Consider the following 17701-nt stretch of genomic DNA (forward strand, 5'->3'; position numbering starts at 1 on the left):
TCTAATATTTTTACCATTGTATGTTACAGACTTCTTTTCCCGGGCTGCTTTCAGGATTTTCTCTTTGTCACTGAGACTTGTAAATTTTACTATTAGGTGACAGGGTGTGGGCCTATTCTTATTGATTTTGAGGGGTGTTCTCTGAACCTCCTGAATTTTGATGCTTGTTCCCTTTGCCATATTGGGGAAATTCTCCCCAATAATTCTCTCCAGTATACCTTCTGCTCCCCTCTCTCTTTCTTCTTCTTCTGGAATCCCAATTATTCTAATGTTGTTTCGTCTTATGGTGTCACTTATCTCTCGAATTCTCCCCTTGTGGTCCAGTAGCTGTTTGTCCCTCTTTTGCTGAGCTTCTTTATTCTCTGTCATTTAGTCTTCTATATCACTAATTCTTTCTTTTGCCTCATTTATCCTAGCAGTGAGAGCCTCTATTTTTGATTGCACCTCATTAATAGCTGTTTTGATTCCAACTTGGTTAGATTTTAGTTCTTTTATTTCTCCAGAAAGGGCTTTTATATCTCTCGAGAGGGTTTCTCTAATATCTTCCATGCCTTTTTCGAGCCCCGCTAGAACCTTGAGAATTGTCATTCTAAACTCTAGATCTGACATATTACTAATGTCTGTATTGATTAGGTCCCTAGCCTTCAGTACTGCTTCTTGTTCTTTTTTTTGTGTTGAATTTTTCCGTCTTGTCATTTTGTCCAGATAAGAGTATATGAAGGGGCAATTAAAATACTAAAAGGGTGGCAACAACCCCTGGAAAATATGCTTTAACCAAATTAGAAGAGATCCAAAATCGTGAGGGGGAGAAAGGGGATAAAACGAGGTTCCAAAAGGAAGAAAGAAAGAAAAAAGAAAAAAGAAAAGAAAAGAATTAAAAAAAAGAAAACACCTTTCAGAAAGTGGTTGTTTTTCTGTTTCCAGAATTGCTGTTCTTCTTCTCTTCGATCTGCCGATGGATTTTCAGGTGTTTGCAATCTTTAGATAAGCTATCTAACTGATCTCCAGCTAGCTGAAGAAGTCTCAGCCTGCTACTTCTCTGCCATCTTGACTCCTCCTCAATCAAAGATCCATTCTTATGCAATCTAGATTTCTAGATGGTGCCTATCTAGTTTTTATCTCACGCTTTTATATTTTCAATGATTTTGAAAGAGTAATCTCAACTTAAATGCATTTATTTAATTTGTCCTAGCCCAGGGCTGTGAATATTATCTTATTTTGAAACAGACATAAATTCTTAAAGTTACTGATATTTTGATGTTGATAAAATGTGTCAATGTCTGCATACCCTACAAATGACCTTTTTCTTTCCTTCTTGATCAGACTTCTTAAAAGAAGAAACAACCCTCACTGTTTCTATTTTCTTATATCCTGGTCACTCTTGGGTCCACTTACATCTGCTATCCACCTCAGCCAGTCTACAAGAATTTTAACTCAAGGGTAGGAATCAATTTCCAGTTGCCAAACCCAGTGGTCATTTTTTTTTTTAATTTTTAAAATTTTTAAAATTTCTTTTCAGTGTACCAGAATTCATTGTTTATGCACCACACCCAGAGCTCCATGCAACACGTGCCCTCTCCAATACCCACCATCAGGCTCACCCAACTTCCCACCCCCCACCCCTTCAAAACCCTCATATTGTTTTTCAGAGTCCATAGTCTCTCATGGTTCATCTCCCCCTCCAATTTCCCTCAACTCCCTTCTTGTCTCCATCTCTCCATGTCCTCCATGTTATTTCTTATGCTCCACAAATAAGTGAAACCATATGATAACTGACTCTCTCTGCTTGACTTATTTAACTCAGCATAATCTCTTCCAGTCCCGTCCACGTTGATACAAAAGCTGGGTATTCATCCTTTCTGATGGAGGCATAATACTCTATAGTGTATATGGACCACATCTTCCTTATCCATTCATCTGTTGAAGTGCATCTTGGTTCTTTCCACAGTTTGGTGACTGTGGTCATTGCTGCTATGAACATTGGGGTACAGATGGCCCTTCTCTTCGCTACATCTGTATCTTCGCAGTAAATACCCAGTAGTACAATTGCAGGGTTATAGGAATCTCCACACTGTTCTCCAAAGAGGCTGCACCAACTTGCATTCCTACCAATAGTGTAAGAGGGTTCCCCTTTCTCCACAACCTCTCCAACACACGTTGTTTCCAGTGGTCATTTTTAAGTGGGATCTAATTGGACTTCTGCCACCCTCTTCTGCTTAAAAAAAAAAAAAAAATCTTTTCCCTATTTGATTCATAGAAACTTTGATCCACCTTTTAAATACTGGCATTTTTCATGATCCTAGGTTCACCAGGAATGCCTCAACTTGGGTTCATAAATCTTGAAAATTTCATGAAAATTTCATTTTATATATGTATGTATGCATGTTTTATCTCCACAGAGGGGCCTTCACTGGTTTCTTAGGGATTATCTTGTCCAAGAAATCCAAGAGCGTTCACTTGCTCTAATAATTTCACCTGTTATCCATCAGTTGATGTCCTCTACCTGTTTGCCACCAGCTCAGATTGCTCTATGAATAATGAACTCATTGTTTTCCAGGTATCATGTAAATTTCTTATCTCGGAATGTATAAAACTAAATTCATCCTTTTTTTCCTCAAAACATTGTCTTTTTCCAGTATTCTTCATGTAAATTTTAGCTACTGCCATCCAACCGTCATCCAAGCTGAAAACATGAAGGTCATTCTTACCCCCTCCTTCTCAGCTTCCTCTTTTCCCCACTCCTACGCCTATGGCCTTCACCATCCAATTAGTCCCAAAGTTTTTTTCATTCTACCTTTTCAATATTTTCTCTGTGTGCACTCTCCTTTTCATCCCCGGACAATCACCACAGTTGTCTAACTGGTCGTCCAGACCTCAGTCAAGCTCTACTCCAACCCATTCTTCATACAGTTTCCAGAAAAAGATTAAAAATAGTTATGAATAGATGCAGTTGCTTCAGTGTATGCTGTTGTTTACACTGGCTTGGTGGACTACTGCCTGATGGCCCACTGCTTGTTTTTGTAAATGAAGTTTTATCAGAGTACAGCCATGTCTATTCGTTTATGTATTATCTGTGATTGCTTTCAGTGCTACGATAGCATAGCTGAGTAACTGAAACAGAGACTGTATGTCCTGTAAAACCTAAAATCTTTACCCTCCGGCTGAAGACTTGTGGCCTATGGGGTCAAGATAAATCTCCTTTAGCATGCCATATCAGGACTTTAATGACCTAGTCCTGTCTCCATCACCTGATTCCCCACCACTTCTTCCTGAGCACTTGGTCTCTATCCAGAGAAGACTGACTTCTGTTCTCTTTCATGATCCTTCCATCCACCAGTTGCTTCAGCATCTCTAGGCCTTTCATCTTGAGCTCTTCCTTCTGCCTCAAATGCATCCTTTCTTGACTGGACACCTGTCACTTCTCATTTCAGTCCAAGATGAGGCCTTACCTTCTCCGGAAGCATTTCCTATATCTTGTCTCCCTCTTTTAGTTTAATTAGGATCCCTATTGGCTTCTCTAGTGATATCCTTAATAGATATCATTCCATTTTTATGTTTTATAGTTATTGTTTGTGCCTCCTCCTCCCCCCAACTAGATTGTGAGATTTTTGAAAATTATGAATTTTGGAGAATCATTGTATCTTTAACTCCAAGAATAGTACCTTTTCATAATAGGAATTCAGTAATTTTTTGGCTAGAAGAAATAATTTTATGTTTAGATGCAGAACTGTATAGTTTTCTAGTCCAGTCCCTTGTTTCATGAAAGTGTAACAGATTCTGTATATTTGCCAAAAAGCACAGAGGAACTTATTGGATTATTTGGAATGAGAATACATAATTGGCTCTGTACTCTACCACTCTACCCAGGATATTCTAGGCCAAAAGAAGAAAAAGGTATTGAGCAATTAAAGTGTAACTGTATTTTCAGTAATTAATAAATGCTGCAAAGCACTAAATCTCTTGTCTCTACTTCTATGTCCATCAAATGGTCATAATAATATCTGCCACCAGTATTCCTGAAAGAATGATTTATGACCATAAAGTCATGCAGTAAGTATAAAAGTATAATCATGTCAAATAAGGGGAAAGTTAGTAAACTCAATGGTGGTTAAGAGTTTGAGTAGATATGATAGCAAATTAAACTTGACTTTTAAAGTGACAGAATTTAGAAATCTAGATTTAACTACTATTCTAAATTAGAAGTGTGCTCCCTTTTTGGGAAAAGTGAACATAAAATTTTAACTTAAAATTATCTAATTTTGTCTCTATATATGTATTTGTGTTTAACTCATTAAACTTTACAAATCAATTTGTGTTCTTTCAGTTATAACCCCACCTCCCATAACTCAACATATAAATGTAATGTTTAAGGTTGAAATATAAGTTTTCAAAAAGACCTGTATAAAGCAATATATATTTATCCCCTTGAATTCCTTCTAGATATTTTTCAGTAAATTTCTGTGACATTAGATTGATTTTTTTTAATCACTTCCCCTTCATCCCACAGATCTTTCTTTCACGTAAAAAATTTTTTTAAAAATTGTTTTATTTTTTATTAACATATAATGTATTATTTGCCCCAGGGGTATAGGTCTGTGAATTGCCAGGTTTATACACTTCACAGCACTCACCATAGCACATACCTTCCCCAATGTCCATAACCCAACCACCCTCTCCCTACTCCCCTCCCCCTGGCAACCCTCAGTTCGTTTTGTGAGATAAAGAGTCTCTTATGGTTTGTCTCCCTTCTGATCCCATCTTATTTTATTTATTCCTTTCCTACCCCCAAACCCTCCGCATTGCCTCTCAACTTCCTCATATCAGGGAGATCATACGATAATTGTTTTTCTCTGATTGACTTATTTCACTCAGCATAATATACTCTAGTTCCATCCACATCATCGCAAATGGCAAGATTTCATTTCTTTTGATGGCTGCATAATATATATATATATATATATATATATATATATATATATCCCATCTTTATCCCTTCATCTGTTGATGGACATCTAGGTTCATTCCATAGTTGGCTATTGTGGACATTGCTGCTATAAACATTCAGGTGCATGTGCCCCTTCAGATCACTACATTTGTATCTTTAGGGTAAATACCCAGTACTGCAATTTCTGGGTCATAGGGCAGTTCTATTTTCAACTTTTTGAGGAACCTCCATGCTGTTTTCCAGAGTGGTTGCACGAGTTTGCATTCCCACCAACAGTGTAGGAGGGTTCCCCTTTCTCCCCATCCTCGGCCAGCATCTGTCATTTCCTGACTTGTTAATTTTAGCCATTCTGACTGGTGTGAGGTGGTATCTTATTGTGGTTTTGATTTGTATTTCCCTGATGCCGAGTGATGTGGAGCACTTTTTCATGTGTCTGTTGGCCATCTGGATGTCTTCTTTGCAGAAATGTCTGTTCATGTCTTCTGTCCATTTCTTGATTGGATTATTTGTTCTTTGGGTGTTGAGTTTGATAAATTCTTTACAGATTTTAGATAATAGCCTTTTATCTGATATGTCGTTTGCACATATCTTCTCCCATTCTGTCAGTTGTCTTTTGGTTTTGTTAACTGTTTCCTTTGCTGTGCAAAAGCTTTTGATCTTGATGAAGTCATAATAATTCATTTTTGCCCTTGCTTCCCTTGCCTTTGGTAATGTTCCTAGGAAGAATATGCTGTAGCTGAGGTCAAAGAGGTTGCTGCCTGTGTTCTCCTCAAGGATTTTGATGGATTCCTTTCCCACATTGAGGTCCTTCAACCATTTGGAGTGTATTTTTGTGTATGGTGTAAGTAAATGGTCCACTTTCATTTTTCTGCATGTGGCTGTCCAATTTTCCCAACACAATTTGTTGAAGAGACCATCTTTTTTCCATTGAACATTCTTTCCTGCTTTGTTGAAGAATAGTTGACCGTAGAATTGAGAGTCCATATCTGGGCTCTCTATTCTGTTCCATTGATCTATGTGTCTGTTTTTGTGCCAGTACCACACTGACAGCTTTGTTATAGAGCTTGAAGTCTGGAATTGTGATGCCACCAACTTTGGATTTCTTTTTCAACATTCCTCTGGTTATTCAAGGTCTTTTCTGCTTCCATGTAAATTTTAGCATTATTTGTTCCATTTCTTTGAAAAAAAAAAAGATAGAATTTTGGTAGGGATTGCATTAAATGTGTAGATTGCTTTAGGTAGCATAGACATTTTCACAATATTTGTTCTTCCAATCCATGAGCATGGAACATTTTTCCATTTCTTGGTGTCTTCCTCAATTTCATTCATGAGTACTTTATAGTTTTCTGAGTACAGATTCTTTGCCTCTTTTGTTAGGTTTATTCCTAAGTATCTTATGGTTTTGGGTGTAATTGTAAATGGGATTGACTCCTTAATTCCTCTTTCTTCTGTCTTGTTGTTGGTGTAGAGAAATGTGATTGATTTCTGTGCATTGATTTTATATCCTGACACTTTACTGAATTCCTGTATAAGTTCTAGCAGTTTTGGAGTGGGGTCTTTTGGGTTTTCCACATAATGTATCCCATCATCGGCAAAGAGTGTTAGTTTGACTTCTTTGCTGATTTGGATGCCTTTAATTTCCTTTTGTTGTCTAATTGCTGAGGCTAGAACTTCTAGTACTATGTTGAATAGCAGTGGTGATAGTGGACATCCCTGCTGTGTTCCTGACCTTAGCAGCAAAGCTTTCAGTTTTTCTCCTTTGAGAATGATATTCACTGTGGGTTTTTCATAGATGGCATTGATGATATTGAGGTATGCACTCTCTGTCCCTACACTCTGAAGAGTTTTGATCAAGAAAGGATGTTGTACTTTGTCAAATGCTTTTTCAGCATCTATTGAGAGTATCATATGGTTCTTGTTCTTTCATTTATTAATGTATTGTATCACATTGATTGGTTTGCAGATGTTGAACCAAGCTTTCAGCCCTGGAATAAATCCCACTTGGTTGTGGTGAATAATCCTTTTAATGTACTGTTGGATCCTATTGGCTAGTATTCTGGTGAGAATTTCGCATCTGTGTTCATCAAGGATATTGGTCTATAGTTCTCTTTTTTGATGTGATCCTTTTCTGGTTTTGGGATCAAGGTGATGCTGGCCTCATAAAATGAGTTTCCTTCCATTTCTATTTGTTGGAACAGTTTCAGGGGAAAAGATATTACTTCTTATTTAAGTGTTTGGTAGAATTCCTCTGGGAAGCCGTCTGGCCCTGGGCTCTTGTTTTTTGGGAGATTTTTGATGACTGCTTCAATGTCCTTGCTGGTTATGGGTCTGTTCAGGTTTTCTTTTTCTTCCTGGTTCAGTTGTGGTAGTTTATATATCTCTAGGAATGCATCCATTTCTTCCAGATTGTCCAAATTGCTTGCATATAGTTGTTCATAGTATGTTCTTATAATTGTTTGTATTTCTTCAGTGTTGGTTGTAATCTCTTTTTCATTCATGATTTTATTTATTTGTGTCCTTTTTTTTTTTCTTTTTGATAAGTCTGGCCAGGGGTTTATCAATCTTATTAATTCTTTTAAAGAACCAGGTCCTAGTTTCATTCATGTGCTATACTGTTCTTTGTTGTTGTTTTGTTTCTACTTCATTGATTTCTACTCTGATCTTTATGACTTCTCTTCTCCTGCTGAGTTTAGGCTTTCTTTGTTATTTCTCCAGCTCCTTTAGTTGTAGGGTTAGGCTGTGTATTTGAGACCTTTCTTATTTCTTGAGAAAGGCTTGTTTCACTATATATTTTCCTCTCAGGACTGCCTTTGCTGTGTCGCACAGATTTTGAACCATTATTTTTCATTATCATTTGTTTCCATGAATTGTTTCAATTCTTCTCTAATTTCCTGGTTGACCCATTCATTCTTTAGAAGGATGCTGTTTAATCTCCATGTATTAGGGTTCTTTCCAACTTTCCTCCTGTGATTGAGTTCTAGTTTCAGAGAATTGTGGTCTGAAAATAGGCAGGGAATGATCCCAATCTTTCGGTACCAGTTGAGACCTGATTTGGTATCCAGGATGGGATCTATTCTGGAGAATGTTCCATGTGCAGTAGAGAAGAATGTATATTCTGTTGCTTTGGGATGCAATGTTCTGAATATATCTGTGATGTCCATCTGGTCCAGTGTGTCATTTAAGGCCTTTATTTCCTTGTTGATCTTTTGCTTGGATGATCTGTCCATTTCAGTGAGGGGCATGTTAAAATCCCCTACTATTATTATATTATTATCCATGTGTTTCTTTGATTTTGTTATTAATTGGTGTATATAGTTGGCTGCTCCCATGTTAGTGGCATAGATATTTAAAATTATTAGATCTTCTTGTTGGACAGACCCTTTGAGTATGATACAGTGTCCTTCCTCATCTCTTACTGTAGTCTTGGGCTTAAAATCTAATTGATATAAGAATTGCCACACCAGCTTTTTTTGATTGTTTTCCACTTGCTCACTTTAAATCTGGAGGTGTCCTTGGGTCTAAAATGAATTTCTTGTTGACAGCATATTGATGTTTTTTTAAAAATTATTTTTATTGTCATCTAAAAATTTATTTATTTATTTATTTGCAGCGTAACAGTATTCATTATTTTTGCACCACACTCAGTGCTCCATGCAATCCGTGCCCTCTATAATAGCCACCACCTGGGACCCCATCCTCCCACCCCCCTGCCACTTCAGACTCCTTAGATTGTTTTTCAGAGTCCAGAGTCTCTCATGGTTCACCCCCCTTCCAATTTCCCCCAACTCCATTCTCCTCTCCTACTCCCCATGTCCTCCATGCTATTTGCTATGCTCCACAAATAAGTAAAACCATATGATAATTGACTCTCTGTGCTTGACTTATTTCTCTTTCAGTCCCATCCATGTTGCTACAAAAGTTGGGTATTCGTCCTTTCTGATGGAGGCATAATACTCCATAGTGTATATGGACCACATCTTCCTTATCCATTTGTCCATTGAAGGGCGTCTTGGTTCTTTCCACAGTTCGGCGACTGTGGCCATTGCTGCTATAAACATTGGGGTCCAGATGGCCCTTCTTTTCACTACATCTGTATCTTTGGGGTAAATACCCAGGAGTGCAATGGCAGGGTCATAGGGAAGTTCTATTTTTAATTTCTTGAGGAATCTCCACACTGTTCTCCAAAGAGGCTGCACCACCTTGCATTCCCACCAACAGTGTAAGAGGGTTCCCCTTTTTCCACATCCTCTCCAACACATGTTGTTTCCTGTCTTGCTAATTTTGGCCATTCTAACTGGTGTAAGGTGATATCTCAATGTGGTTTTAATTTGAATCTCCCTGAGGGCTAGTGATGATTAACATTTTTTCATGTGTCTGATAGCCATTTGTACGTCTTCACTGGAGAAGTATCTGTTCATATCTTCTGCCCATTTTTAAAAAAATTTTTTTCATTTATTTATTTTCACCATAACAGTATCATTATTTTTTCACCATACCCAGTGCTCCATGCAATCCATGCCCTCTATAAAACCCACCACCTGATACCCCGACCTCCCACCCCCCTGCCACTTCAAACCCCTCAGATTGTTTTTCAGAGTCCATAGTCTCTCATGATTCACCTCCCCTTCCAATTTCCCCCAACCCCCTTCTCTCTAACTCCCCATGTCCTCCATGATTTTTGTTATGCTCCACAAATAAGTGAAACCATATGATAATTGACTCTCTCTGCTTGACTTATTTCACTCAGCATAATCTCTTCCAGTCCCGTCCACGTTGCCATACCACCCTGAACACGCCCAATCTCGTCTGATCTTTTGCCCATTTTTTGATATGATTGTCTGTTTTGTGTGTGTTGAGGAGTTCTTTATAGATCCTAGATATCAACCTTTTGTCTGTACTGTCATTTGCAAATATCTTCTCCCATTCTGTGGGTTGTGGGTTTTTTTTTTTTTGTTTGTTTTGTTTTTTATCCATTCTGATACCCTGTGTCTTTTGATTGGGCATTTAGCCCATTTACATTCAGGGTAACTATTGAGAGAGATGAATTTAGTGCCATTGTATTGCCTTAAGGGGACTGTTACTGTATATTGTCTCTGTTCGTTTCTGATCTACTACTTTTAGGCTCTCTCTTTGCTTAGAGGACCCCTTTCAATATTTCCTGTAGAGCTGGTTTGGTGTTTGCAAATTCTTTCCATTTTGGTTTGTCCTGGAAGCTTTTTATCTCTCCTTCTATTTTCAATGATAACCTAGCTGGATATAGTATTCTTGGCTGCATGTTTTTCTTGTTTAGTGCTCTGAATATATCATGCCAGATTTTTCTGGCCTGCCAGGTTTCTGTGGATAAGTCTGCTGCCAATCTAATATTTTTACCATTGTATGTTACAGACTTTTTGTCCCAGGATGCCTTCATGATTTTCTCTTTGTCGCTAGGACTTGTAAATTTTACTATTAGGTGACGGGGTGTGGACCTATTCTTATTGATTTTGAGGAGGGTTCTCTGCACCTCCTGGATTTTGATGCTTGTTTCCTTTGCCATATTGTGGAAATTCTGTACAATATTTCTCTCCAATATACCTTCTGCTCCCCTCTCTCTTCTTCTTCTGGAATCCCAATTATTCTAATGTTGTTTTATCTTATGCTATCACTTATCTTTTTAATTCTCCCCTCATGTTCCAATAATTGTTTGTCTCTCTTTTGCTCTGCTTCTTTATTCTCTGTCATTTGGTCTTCTATATCACTAATTCTCTCTTCTGCCTCATTTATTCTAGCAGTAAGAGCCTCCATTTTTTGTTGCACCTCATTAATAGCTTTTTTGTTTCCAGCTTGGTTAGATTTTAGTTCTTTTATTTCTCCAGAAAGGCCTTTTATTTCTCCAGACAGTGTTTCTCTATTATCTTTCATGCCTTTTAGCTAGCACCTTGAGAATCATCATTCTGAACTCTAGATCTGACATATTACCAATGTCCATATTAGTTAGGTCACCTAGCCTTTGGTACTGCCTCTCGTTCTTTTTTTTGTGGTGAGTTTTTCTGCCTTGCCATTTTATCCTAATAAGAATATTTGAAGGAGAGAATAAAATACTAAAGGTGTGGTAGAGAGCCCAGAAAAATGTGCATGCAGCAAAGCAGAAGAGATCCCAAATTGTGAGGGAAAGAAAGGGTAAAAAGAAATTTAAAAAAAAATTAAAATAAAGAGAAAAAAGGAAATATAAATATTAGACTGGTGAATAGAACAGAGCCACACACTTAATTTTGGGAGTATTTTGGTCTCTTAGAAGAAACTACCTCCCAAATTTTTAAAGAAATAAAAACTTTGTATATATACAAAAATACAAAAATAAGTGTAAACATGATGAAGGGATGGAATAGGACTGTAAAGTTGAAAATTTTTAAAATATTCTAAAAAAGGAGTTGATAAGATAAGTTGTTTGGGAAAAGAAGGAAAAAGAACGTGGAGAGAATTTGCTCAGGCTAGAGCCTAGAACAAAGCCCTGTGCGAGATTTAGGGTATATTTTGTTCCATTAGAAGAGGTTGTATCCCAAAACTTTTTAGAAGGAAAAATACCTATGTGTGTACAAAAAATAAAGTTAGATACAATGAAGGATAAGATATGACTATAATAATGAAGGTTCAGAAGATTTTTTTAAATGAAAGGTATTGTTAAGATAATCTAGTTAAAAAACCTTAAAAGAGGAAAGAGTAAAAGTTAAAGAAAATTCGAATAAGATAAAAATTAAATTAAAAATATTAATTAACTTTGCATGACTAAAGAATCATGGGGAGAAAACCATGAATTCCATGCTTTGCTTTCTTTTCTGGAATTCCGCTGTTCTCCTTGATAAGTGAGCATGGTCTTCGCTGGATTTCTTGTTGATCTTCTTGGGGAGGGGCCTGTTGTAGTGATTCTCAAATGTCTTTGCCCGAGGTGGAATTGCACTGCCCTTACCAGGGGCTGGGCTAGGTAATCTGCTGGGGTTCATTTTGGGAGATTTTGTTCCCTGAATGCTTTCCATAGAGTTCTGGAGGACAGGAATGAAAATGGCGGCCTCCCAATCTGGCCAGGAGAGCTGAGAGCTGGGGGCCTTGCTCCTCAGTGTGCCATAGGAGAAAAGCACTCAATCACTCCTGTCTCCCTGGCCTCTGGCCGTGTGCTGAGCTCATCCAGCCTGTGGCCGAGCATCTCTGTCTCTGGCACACAGCCCTGCCTGGAGTCTCTATACCCAGCAGATACCTGCTGCTCCTCCATGGAGGTCTCCTCGGATCTGCCACTTGTGGGGTGCCTGCTCAAAGGACAGTGGCCCAACTGCACCACAGATCACAGTGTAAGGTAACCCTGAGTTGAGAGCTCATTCCTTAGCTCCATCTCTGTCTCCAGCTTCTCTGCTCTAATACCTGTGAGATCTGTGCCACTCCGACACCCCCAATCCTTCTGTGACCTTGCGGGACCTGAGACCATGCTGTCCCCGCAAGGGCTCCACCCCCGCTTAGATTCTGGAGCGATGTCCCTCAATGGAGTAGACTTTTAAAAGTCCCGATTTTGTGCTACATTGCTCTGCCACTTGCTGGAAGCCGGCCCCTCCCACCACAGTCTATCTTCTTGTCGTTTTGGATTCACTTCTCCGTAGGTCCTACCTTTCAGAAAGTAGTCAATTTTCTGTTTCTAGAATTGCTGCTCTTCTTCTCTTTGATCTCCTGTTGGATTTGTAGGTGTTTGGAATGATTTGACAAGCTATCTAGCTGATCCCTTGCTACCTGATGTCATCTCAGCCTGCTACTCCTCCACCATCTTTACTCTTTCTCTGTTAGATTGAATTTTTATTGGAAAATTACTCTCTCAAATGTGTCTGCCTCTTTAAAAATGAGTATATCATGACATGTTTCAATTTTTTTCCCCTTTTCCTTTTGGCTTCACTTTTCTTCTTTCCCTGAGTTTTAAAAATCACTATTTCTTTGTCTTCAAGCCATGTAGTTCCAGGTAAATAAGATGTCATTCTCATTCTCCTCCTCTCATCTTCGCCATTTAACAAACCCCCTTCTCCAAAACTTTGCTGTGCCTTTATTCTGGGCCTTCCACTTTGTGCTTTTGTTGCTAGTCTCCGTGTTCAGTGCTATCACAGAATTCATCATGCCATAATTCCTGACTCATCTTACTTTCTCAAACTGCATCCAAAGCTCCCTGATGGCAGGGTCTATCTCTTGCTAGATCTTGTACCTTGATACTTGCCATCTACCCTATTATATGGTTGTTGCTTCAGGGATTCCTTAAAAGCCATTTTGATGTGTCCATTTAATTATACTTTAAAGAATTTTCATGCAGAAATATTCACAGTTATAACAAGTAATAACACAAACAAACGTGAAGAAAGATACTGCCTAAAGCTGTGACATAGTTCTTCTGATCTTCTTCCACAGAATACATCTCCTACAGCTTAGGGTTTGACTTACTGGTGTTCATCATCTTGTACCACAATCTCATCCCCATTAGCCTGCTTGTCACTCTGGAAATTGTGAAATACATTCAGGCCATGTTTATAAACTGGGTGAGTATTAAAATCAGATAATTAAAAAAAAAAGCAAAAATAGTTCTCTCTTGATCTGTGGCTTTGGATTTGAAAATCAGCATAACTAGTTTATCATCGTGGGGCTAGCACATGGGCCAGTTGTGCTTTTGACAGTAAAGCCAAACACTGTCAACCTGACCTAGCTGTGCCTGGGTATCTCTGAGTCACTCTTGAGGGCACCATTGCTGTAGATATTTTTCCTAACTGAAAGGAAAGATTTAAGAGCTAGTGGCTTAGCAGCAACTGTAAAGAGATAGCCCATTAAAATTGAAGATACTCTAGAGAAGGGGAGTCCAGTAGACTTATAATAGATTTACATATCTTGGCAAGAGTGAAACAGCTATTCCAGAATCCCCTCAAAATAAGGAAAAGATTTCTTAGCTGAAAACCATGCATTCATTTAAGCCAATACTTAATGACATGTGACTGAATGAATTTACCAATTTGAATGTATGTTTGCAATTTCCAGTTCTATTTAAACTTTTTTTTAAAGATTCTATTTATTTATTTGTCAGAGAGAGCAAGCACAGGCAGACAGAGTGGGAGACAGAGGGAGAAGCAAGCTCCCTGATGAGCCTGATGTTGGATTCAATCCCAAGATGCTGGGATCATGACCTGAGCTGAAGGCAGCCGCCTAACCAACTGAGCCACCCAAGTGTCCCTTCAGTTCTATTTAAAAAGATATTTCCTGGAAATAAAATTTTTGCTAGGTATCTCATTAAAATGTGTCAAGGAATTACCATCACTGGAAGTGTATTGTTATCTTTTACAACCACAAAATGAGATAGAGTGCTTTTAAATGTATTCTCATTTACTTTTCACAGTAGCACTGTGAGATCTATGTTATTGCCCCCGCATTATGGATGGAGTAGCTGCAAAACACCCTTAGGATTCCACAGAGTGTCTGAGGCAGAGCCAGGATTTGGAAACCAAGTCTTCTGACACCCAAACCAACGATACACTGACATTTATTTTTGTGTAGCATTGCCTCTCCTGAATCAGCTCTGGCAATGTACATGTAAAACTAGAACCAAGACTCTCTAAGTATTCTAGACTTGCCATTTTGAATTCTTTCTCATGTCAGCCATGTCAGAAGACCAGTGGCAGTAGAGTTGATCTGAAGAAATTTTGAGCCTTGTTCTGATTGTGTGGGTTGGCTATTTTGTTCATTTCTTGCAGGATGAAGATATGCATTACAGACGAAATGATGTCTATGCCATGGCCAGAACATCCAATCTTAACGAAGAGCTTGGGCAGGTGAGGACTATTTCAGGGACTGGGTATGTGACAGGAACTTTGAAGAAGGTGGATCTAGGGAGAGTGTGAGCAAAGTCGAAGTGCTGAATCCAGCCATAGGCAGTAGTGAATGTGATACTCATATGGAGCTTCAAAAGTAGGATTTGTTAAAAATATTGATAACCCATCATGGGTTGCAAGTAGAATGGGCCTGATACAGGTTATTAATGTGCTTATGAGAGAGAAGAGCTGGAGAAGCAGGTAGGGAAATCTTCAGTTAGCTCTCAAGTTTTCAGTTAACTTTCAGGGAGTCACAGGAGCGTGGGGACCTGTCAATGGGGGCTATGCTTCTGCTTCTCTATGGCAGATGACCTATAAGAAAGCATTTGAAACCTGCTGCAAAATTTCACACCTGCCTCACCCTCAGGTGTACCCTCAGGCCTTTAGTCCCTATAGTACACTAGAAAAGGGCAGAAATGATGCCATGTAACCAATAGAAAGTTGGTTACCTTCTAAATGGCAGTGGCACTGTTACAAGTATAAATTGTTTTTAAAAGCTCCTGGTTATTTGTCAATTATACCAGAGAATAGCTGGAAAAACCCAACTAACTCCCACAGTTGGGTGGGACCTGAAAGGAGGAAGACTAATGATTGTTAAATTTTGTAATTATTTTTTGCTCTTAATATTTTTTTACAAGATTATAATTTATAATATACATAGTATATATATTATAATTATAATTTCCCTTTGCTCAATTAATTAGAGGCAATATGTAAATTATGGTAGAAGCAGAATTTTGGAGTTAAGCTTCTGGAGAGTAAACCCTGACAAGCAATGTTACCATGATCTGTAAATCAGGTGTGATCATAACATCTACTTCAGAAAGCTATTATGAGGATTGAATAATATAATGTATTTGTGATATACTCAGCACAGTACCTAGTATGAAGAAGGGATTTGACTAATGCTAATAATTCTAACCAGTAATTTGCATGTATGCTTTCTAATTTAGGGTCACATTGTATGGTATCATTTGAATAGTGACTTCTCAGTAAATATTTATTTTAGGAGATTTTTGGTGCCTGGAAATGTATGATCTGACAACATGAACATATTTTTACTTTGGACAACTAAAGGTGAAGGAGGATGGAATCATTAGCATTCTAGATTCTGCTCATGAATATCTGATTACTTGCTAATCCTTTAAACATATGTTTTCTGTTGACAGTTGGGAAAAGAGCACTTTATTACCTCATGTAGTCCATTGACTCTAGCCTCTTTAGGGTAGTAATTAAATATAATAAAAGTGGGTGTGGAACTCAAACTTTAAAAATTAATTATATTGTTTATGTAGGTAAGACATAAAGATAAGGGCAGAAATCAATGAAATTGAAAAGAGAAGACCACAGAGGGTTTACTATTCAGAATATGTTAAAAAACTAAAATTTGACAGCAAAACCACAAATAACCTAATTCAAGAATTGGCAAGGGATTTTAATAGGCATTTCTCCAAAGGATATATATGTATAAATGGACAATAAGCAGATGAAAAGGTGGTCAACATGACTAATCTTTAGGGAAATGCAGATCAAAGCCACATTGAGACACCACTTCACGCCCACTAGGACAGCTACTATAAAACAATAATAACAACATAGAACAACAAGTGTTCTTGAGGTCATGGAGAAATGGAACCCTGGTGCACTACTGGTGAAAATCAAGTGATGCAGTCATTGTGGAAAACAGTATGGTGAAAATTCAAAAAATTAGACCAAGGATCACCATATGTTCCAGCAATTTCACTTTTTGGATATTTTCATGAAAGAATTGAAAGAAGGGACTCAACAAGTTATTGTACACAGATGTTCTTAGCAGAATTATTCACAATAGCCAAATGGTGGAAACAGAGGAGATGTCCATCAATAGCTACGTGGTTAAACAAAATGCGGTAGATACATAAAATGGAGTATTATTCAGCCCTGAAAATGACTGAAATTCAGAAACATGCTACAACATGCCATTAAATGGAACATGCCAGACAGAAAAGGACAAATAGTAGATTCCACTTATCTGAGGTACCTGGAATAGTCAGACTCATAGAGACAGAAAGCAGCATAGTGGTTACCTGGGGCTGTGGGACAGGAGAGAATGAAGAGGTACTGTATTGTTGAGCTGGTAGGAATTTCAGTTTGGGATGATAAAAAAGTTCTGGAGATGGATGGTGGTGATGGTTGCACAATTATGTGAATTTTTGAATAACAATTAAAAATGGCTAAAATGGTAAATTTTATCTATGTACATTTTACCACAATAATAAATGCTTTAACACTGCTTCTTTTCCTTTTTTATTGAGGTATAATTGACACATGTGATTATATTAGCTTCAGGTGTATACAACATAGTGGTTTGATGTTTGTAAATATTGCAAAATGACCACGATACATCTAGTTAACATCGTCACCATAGCTATTTACAGAGTTCTGGTGATGAGAACTTGAATTTGCAATATAGCATTTTTTTGGAACATGCTCTAATTACCAATCCCCCCCCCCCCATGCTATCCATTATATCCTCAGGATTTAGTTTATAACTGGAAGTTTGTACCTTTCAGCCCCCTTCACCCATTTTGCTCACCCAGCACTTCTGTCTCTGGCAACCACTGATCTGTTCTCTGTAGCTATGAGTTATTTTTCTTTTTCAGATCGCACATGTGAGATCATGTGGTATTTGTCTTTCTTTGTCTGACTTATTTCAGAGAACATAATGCTCTCAAAGTATTTTCATGTTATACAAACAGCAAGATTTCCTTCTTTCTTGTGCCTGAATTGTGTGTGTGTGTGTGTGTGTGTGTGTGTGTGTGTGTGTGTATTATTATGTATCATTATATTACATATACACCACATTTTCTTTAGTCATCTGGTGACAGACACTTAGGTTGTTTCATCTTGGCTTTTGTAG

General features: G+C 38.0%; 1 protein-coding gene across 2 annotated transcripts in view; it reads left to right on the forward strand.

Moving 5' to 3' along the window:
- Positions 1 to 17701, forward strand: part of LOC131813534 (phospholipid-transporting ATPase IB-like) — a 249604-nt gene that overhangs the window by 65225 nt on the left and 166678 nt on the right. Inside the window, exons 12-13 of one of the 2 annotated variants that reach the window (XM_059143871.1) lie at positions 13358 to 13485; positions 14686 to 14763. In XM_059143871.1, coding sequence (XP_058999854.1) covers positions 13358 to 13485; positions 14686 to 14763 — 206 coding nt within the window. The remainder of the gene's footprint in view (positions 1 to 13357; positions 13486 to 14685; positions 14764 to 17701) is intronic. The other variant, XM_059143873.1, reaches the window with a different exon arrangement.

The sequence above is a fragment of the Mustela lutreola genome, chromosome 13, assembly GCF_030435805.1.
Source record: "Mustela lutreola isolate mMusLut2 chromosome 13, mMusLut2.pri, whole genome shotgun sequence".
In the NCBI taxonomy this organism is placed as follows: domain Eukaryota; kingdom Metazoa; phylum Chordata; class Mammalia; order Carnivora; family Mustelidae; genus Mustela; species Mustela lutreola.